The sequence below is a fragment of the Aspergillus fijiensis genome, assembly GCF_003184825.1.
Source record: "Aspergillus fijiensis CBS 313.89 unplaced genomic scaffold BO72scaffold_98, whole genome shotgun sequence".
Taxonomy (NCBI): Eukaryota; Fungi; Ascomycota; class Eurotiomycetes; order Eurotiales; family Aspergillaceae; genus Aspergillus; species Aspergillus fijiensis.
This window is the reverse complement of record NW_024469074.1, coordinates 86843-92842: the sequence shown is the minus strand read 5'-3', so window position 1 is coordinate 92842 and position 6000 is coordinate 86843. Positions and strand designations below refer to the sequence as shown.

General features: G+C 47.6%; 3 protein-coding genes across 3 annotated transcripts; 2 read left to right on the top strand and 1 right to left on the bottom strand.

The window, feature by feature from the left end:
- Positions 1-264: 264 nt before the first annotated feature.
- Positions 265-1051, top strand: BO72DRAFT_453626 (putative progesterone binding protein; the record flags this gene model as incomplete). The annotated part of the gene is made up of 3 exons (XM_040946025.1): positions 265-375; positions 439-534; positions 622-1051. Coding segments are annotated over 3 exons (386 nt in total), but the record flags the coding sequence as incomplete, so codon positions are not given.
- Positions 966-3245, bottom strand: BO72DRAFT_453624 (mRNA-binding ribosome biosynthesis protein NOP4). Its single transcript, XM_040946024.1, has one exon. It carries the CDS (start codon positions 3230-3232, stop codon positions 1043-1045), a length of 2190 nt encoding a protein of 729 aa, XP_040795558.1. The 5' UTR covers positions 3233-3245; the 3' UTR covers positions 966-1042.
- Positions 3246-3539: 294 nt separating this feature from the next.
- BO72DRAFT_453623 (DNA repair protein RAD10) lies at positions 3540-5100 on the top strand. The gene has a single exon (XM_040946023.1). The coding sequence runs from the start codon at positions 3814-3816 to the stop codon at positions 4810-4812; it is 999 nt and encodes a 332-aa protein (XP_040795557.1). The 5' UTR covers positions 3540-3813; the 3' UTR covers positions 4813-5100.
- The last annotated feature ends 900 nt before the right edge of the window (positions 5101-6000 follow it).

Below are 6000 nucleotides of genomic sequence, written 5' to 3'. Positions count from 1 at the left end.
AAAAAAAAAAAAAAAAAAGAGTACCGAGTACTTCAAATGCAGACCAATGACAGAGAACTGAATTGGAGGTCGCTTTTTCCCAAGTTCCGACCCACGGTTGCACCGGACCGAGCACTTCTTCCCCCGCCTGCCCCGCGTCTTCTCATGCCGAATCCCACCATCAACTTCTTTTCTTGGTTACATTAGCTTGCTTGCTTATGGGACTTGGAATCATACTTCATCACTCACCAGCACGCGCGAAGTTGTATGACCATCAGTGAGACACCATGGCTGAACACGAGCCCGAGCCGAAGCGTTTTTCTCCTAAAATTCCTGTCCAGCTCGACCCTCCCAAATACGATCTGATAACTGTGGAGGAACTATCGAAATGCGACGGTCAGTTGGTTTTATTAAGGGATACCTAGATACACGCTATCTCTGACCGAGTGCGACTTCCAGGCACCGATCCAAATCGTCCTACGCTGGTCGCAATCAAGGGAATTGTTTTTGACGTGACTCGCAACGCTGCATACAGCCCGAGCGGGCAATACCACGGTGGGTTAAGATCCGGGCTGCTCGAATGACCCGACAATTGGTACATGTATATGTTCTCGTTGTACTCATGTCTTTGTCCGATTGCAGTGTTCGCCGGGAAGGATCCCTCCCGCGCCCTGGCCTCCTCGTCGCTCAAGCCTGAGGATTGCCGTCCTGACTGGTACGATCTCGAGGATAAAGAGAAGACGGTACTCGATGAATGGTTCACGTTCTTTAGCAAACGGTACAATATTGTTGGGAAAGTGCAAGACGCCACCAACTATTGACAGAAGTGAATAAGGCATTTGCGGTACTTCCTTGATTAGCCAGCGCTCCTCTATCATAAGCGCGCCAAATATGCCTAAGGACTGGCATCTGGTGCCTTGATATGTTGTTGTGATACCTAGGATCTTAGTCTATCTGTATTTAAGTGATATCCCAACTGATCTCTGCGGATTGCCAGTATAAGTATGCACAATGACCATTAGCTATCTAGGTGACCCTGTTGAACTTTTAAATGTACCCGTGTCTAGGCCTTCCCTTTCCGACTTCTCCGTTGCATTCTCTTCTTTGAAATGATCCGGTTTCGCTTTGCGATCTTGTTCTGTTCCTCCGCATCTTCACCAGCATCGTTCTTGTCGCTGCTGTTATCAGAACGCTTTCGCTTCTGTCCCGACTGGGAGCTCTTATCCTGCGCACCACGTTTCGAGGCACCATCGCCTGGTTCTTGCTCCTTCTTGAAACTGCGTGCCTTAGACTGCTGCTCATTGCGACGCTTAACGACATTGGCGTTCTCGATGGCGAATTCAACGACGAGCCGTTTTTTCTTGTCCTGGGTATCAGGGGTTGCGGATTTGGGAGGCTCGACAGCATGACCATTGAGCCATCTTAGTCCCATGAGAGCATGGCGATGGGTGTAGTACTCGACGAAGCCGTAACCTCTACTCCGGCCTGCTCCGCTTTCCTCTTTGATCTTACTTCCATCGCGACTCTCATAGACAATCTTGGCTTGCCTGACGACTCCCACGCCCTTCTTCTTCCGCTGCTGCTCTGCTTCGCGCATGACATCAGCAGCCCGGTCCAGCTCCTCCTTTGACAAGGGTTGGCGCACGCCGCTTTTCATTTCCTGGGCGAAACCAACAACGGCCTGCCTAGCCAGCTGCTTAAGATCCTTCGACGTGATATGGCGGGGAATATTGCGAATGGACAAACGCGTAAGACTGAGGTGAAGGCTCGGGTTCTTCTTGATGAAGTTTTGTCGTTGTTTGTAGCTGTCCTCTCTCATCTTAATTTCAGAAGGTGAGAGTTTCTTGTAGAGAGAGGAATTGGGTGCGATAGTACCCTCCTGAAGAAGGTAAAGACGACGTTTGTCAGTATCGCGAACAAGGCGACGAGAAACACCCTCTTCCTCGAGTTCGGTGGCACGAGACTTGCTCACTGCACGAGCGATCTGAAGCACACGGCCATCCAAGGTGTAACGCCCACTGGGATCAGCGTTCTCATTTTGTAGAACGGACTGCTTGTATGACGTGGATGCTCTCTTGCCTTTGTCTTTGTCTGCGGCAAGGGAATCCTGCTGTTTGGGGGCATCGCGCACACATGATACTGCATCTTCCACTTTCCAAAAGCAAACAAACCCGGTCCCACGAGGACGCTCAGTTTCTCGGTCAACGACGATTCGTGCATAGCGAAGGGGGCCAAATTGGGTAAAATGCTCATAGAGCATCTCATCGTCACACGTGAAAGGCAGATTCCTGATGAAGATAGTCGATGCATCTCTTTCATCTTCTTTTGCCTCCTGCTCATCGATGCCTTCACCTTCCAACTCTTCCTCATCAAGATCGTCTTCGCTATCGAGATCCTCGTCCTCGTCGGCGGAAAGAGCGTCCTCGACAACATCAGAGTCAGCCTCTGCCGCTTCCTCGTCTTCATCCGCCATCTTAGTGTCTTTTGGCTCCTCATTTTGCTCATCACTTTCCGCGCTATCTTGCTCTTTTTGCAAATTCTCCCAAACATTTTTTTCCACTGCCCAATCAACAGCCAGTGTCCGCCCGTCTACCTCCTTGCCATTGACGCCCTCTAGCGCCTTCTCTGCGTTCTTCTTTCCCCTCAGCACCACGAAGCCGAAACCGGCCAGCTGGTTTCCCTTTTTGGGGAGATAGGCTTGCTTGACCTTTCCATAACTCCGGAAGAGCACTGCCAAATCGTTGGGTTCCTTAATGCTCCACGGAAGGTTTCGGACGATCAATCTGGGTGGCACAGCAGCCGCTCTTTGTTGTTCTCTTTGCTTCTTGAGCTCAAGGGCTTCGGTAGATGGTTTAGATTTGCCGAGGTTCTCGTCGACAACACGATGGCGCGGTTGCGCATACTCGACCTTGATTTTCTTCCCTGCGAAGACAGTTCCGTTGAGTTCCTCCAGGGCAGCCTTCGCATCTTCGACATCAGCAAAAGTCACGAAGCCGTAGCCCTTCGATTGCTTTGTCTCTGAGTCAGTGACGACGATGGCATGCTTGATCACGTAGGATTGTGAGAAATGTTCTGCGAGGCTCTCGGTGGTCGCTGAGGCGGGAAGCGATCGAATGAACAACTCCCTGCGAGGTTGGTTCGAGGACGGCTGGGCTGTTGCCTGGTTCTGCGTATCAGCAACGGCCACAGATTTATCTTGGCTGACTTGTCCCTCGACGGGGCTCTCGTTGCGAGAATCGTCAGTGTTGGCCATGGTTGGGGTATGAATGACTTTTTTTCGTAGGAAACTCCGCGGCAGAAAAATCCCAGCAAGGACAAAAGTCTCGAGGCAAAAGCGGGTCTCAGGGCGGTGAGGAAGAAGATTAGATAGATACGAGGCGCTCGAATCAGAGACCAGTAATTTCCCGGATCCATCTCGTCTTGCCGGGCTTAGGTACTACATGCCTAGTATGCCAGTGCGAACAAGCACGACAGGAGGGGGAGGGGAGCTTATATTGATACTTAGAGGTATGATATCGGTAGAACAATCGAAGATATCGAAAAGCTTTTCCCGCAGGTTACGGACAAGTTCTGGATTGAGTTGCGGCATGTCTAAGGAGCGGCTCGAACTCTCGACGTCTGGGAGTAGGAAATTCATGACGCACCCAGGTTGCACGTGAGGGCATACCGGTCGGAAGGCCAGCCAGCAGCGAGAAGCGCAGCTTCTCAAGCTCAATCAAGTCCAACTTGAGCTCCGATCCGTTTCTCAGACTGTGGCTTCTTTCTCTTTTAGCGTTGAGCGGAGGCTTGTGAAGCAGTGAATACATTGTGCTCATATCGCTCTTCGGAGAGAAGATGGGAAGCGAATCCAATGGCAGAGGCGAGCGATCACAGTCCAGCGCACCTCCCACGGTCTCGACATCAGGCCAAGCGTTCAATCCACCTAGAATCCAACAGCCTAAGCCACAGGCACTGCCCAATAGATCCGGTCCCTCCGCTATACTTGTCTCTACACGACAGAAAGGAAACCCGATCTTGAACCATATCAAGATCGTACCTTGGGAATATGCGGATATTCCGGCCGACTACGTGATCGGCAACACTAGCTGCGCGCTGTTCTTGTCGCTCAAGTACCACCGCCTACATCCTGAATACATCTACTCGCGCATACGGCAGCTAGCAGGGAAGTATCTACTGCGCATTGTCTTAGTGATGGTGGATATAGCAAATCATGAAGATAGCCTTCGGGAACTGTCTAAGACGTCCCTCATCAATAACCTTACATTGATGCTGTGCTGGTCTGCACCCGAAGCTGCACACTACTTGGAGCTGTATAAGTCATCCGAAAATTCTCAACCTACAGCTATTCGCACGCAGCAGGCCCAATCCTACAAGGAATCACTAGTCGAATTTGTGACTACTCCCCGCAGCATTAATAAGTCGGACGCTGCGAGCCTAATCTCCACCTTTGGAAGCCTACAGAACGCGATCAATGCGCCGTCAGAGCAGATAAGCGCGGTCCCTGGATGGGGAGAAAAGAAGGTCAAGCAATGGTATAATACAGTGAGGGAGTCATTTCGAGTGGAGTCGATGAAGAAGGCGAATGCTCCCAATAGAGATAGAAATCGTCGACTGGCAGAGCTGGAGACTGAGACGGCCGGCGCCTCTTCAAGGTCAAATGAGGGTCAGGAGCAATTTGATGAAGAGTTCTTGCTTGCGGAGTCGGAGTGCAGCAAGCCCGAGATATGTGCAGATATTATTGAAGAGCAAAGGTCCCAAGTTGGCGCCCAGTCAGAGGCAATTGACCAAGGCATCGTGGTAGCACTGGCAAAGCTTCGTGAGACTGGTGGCTGACGGGACGCTGGGGTTGTGAGTTGATCTAGCATATATTGACCGCCAGATCAATGAATCGAGCCTCTCAGGCCATCTCGTGTGGGTGAGCCTCAACCGAGGTCATAAGTTGATAGAGAGAGCCGAAATTGTGAGCCAACACTTCGAGGACTCCCCTCGATTAGGCAAGGTATGTAAGCTATATTTGAGGTGACTCTCAAACCAGTTCTATAGCAAAGTGTCCACGGTACTGTACACCTCCAGCCCCCGATCCGTGAGAGATGGAATAAAAATACCTAGTGTTAGCATATTAATCATTTCTTTTTCCTTACCGCCTCAGCTCTGGTCAATTCAAAGTCCGCAGGGAACATAGACAGAATCTTTCTGAAGGGGAGGTTGTATGTATGCGTGCCTATGCGAGGGATCATGACAGATTTAGACATCGACTAAATACTCAAAGCAATAGACTTTAGATAGTGGATTTTTGAATTAGCCATATACAGTACGGTGCCAAGATCACGCTCATAACAAGCGACAATCTCTACCAGAGATTAATAGATACTAGATTCATACTTACAGTCCCGCGAAAGTAGTCTGTATACTCCCTCCACAAGAAGTTCGTCTTTTTCTTATTTAAAACTAGTTATATTCTAATTCTACCGGCAAAAGCCACCACCGCTAATTCTTTAATATTTCATATACCAACCATCTACTTTAATAACAGTCTTAATATAGTAAGGTATGGTTTCGGAGAAATATATAATCATATTATTTTTTATAGTCTGTTATATCTCTTTAGCTGCTTAAACAAGCTGTATAAATATTTTAACTATATTATTTATTCTCTTTAAGTCCGGATAATCTTTATATATCTGTTGTTTTAATAAGATCTATAAATTCTTAATTAAATTAAAATCCGGGCTATATAGTAGTTAATTTATTACTTAAATACTAAGATCTTGAAGTAAGGCCTGTATAATTTATACTATATAAACTAAGGTATTATTATATATAAATATAAAACCAGAATAAATAATCTTAGATAAAAAAGCTATATATAAATTATAAATTATACAGCTTAATATACCACCGCGTGCAGTTTTAAAATTACTATTTAAAAAAACTAAACCGGTGTAAGTTTTTTTACTAAAAATAGTCTAAAATATCTGCTTTATATTTTTATTATAGTATAATTTGTATATATTATTAGTT

What these genes read in the sequence shown, in the direction of transcription:
- BO72DRAFT_453624 (XM_040946024.1), bottom strand. Translation starts at nt 3,232, where the DNA reads ATGGCCAACACTGACGATTCTCGCAACGAGAGCCCCGTCGAGGGACAA.
- BO72DRAFT_453623 (XM_040946023.1), top strand. Translation starts at nt 3,814, where the DNA reads ATGGGAAGCGAATCCAATGGCAGAGGCGAGCGATCACAGTCCAGCGCA.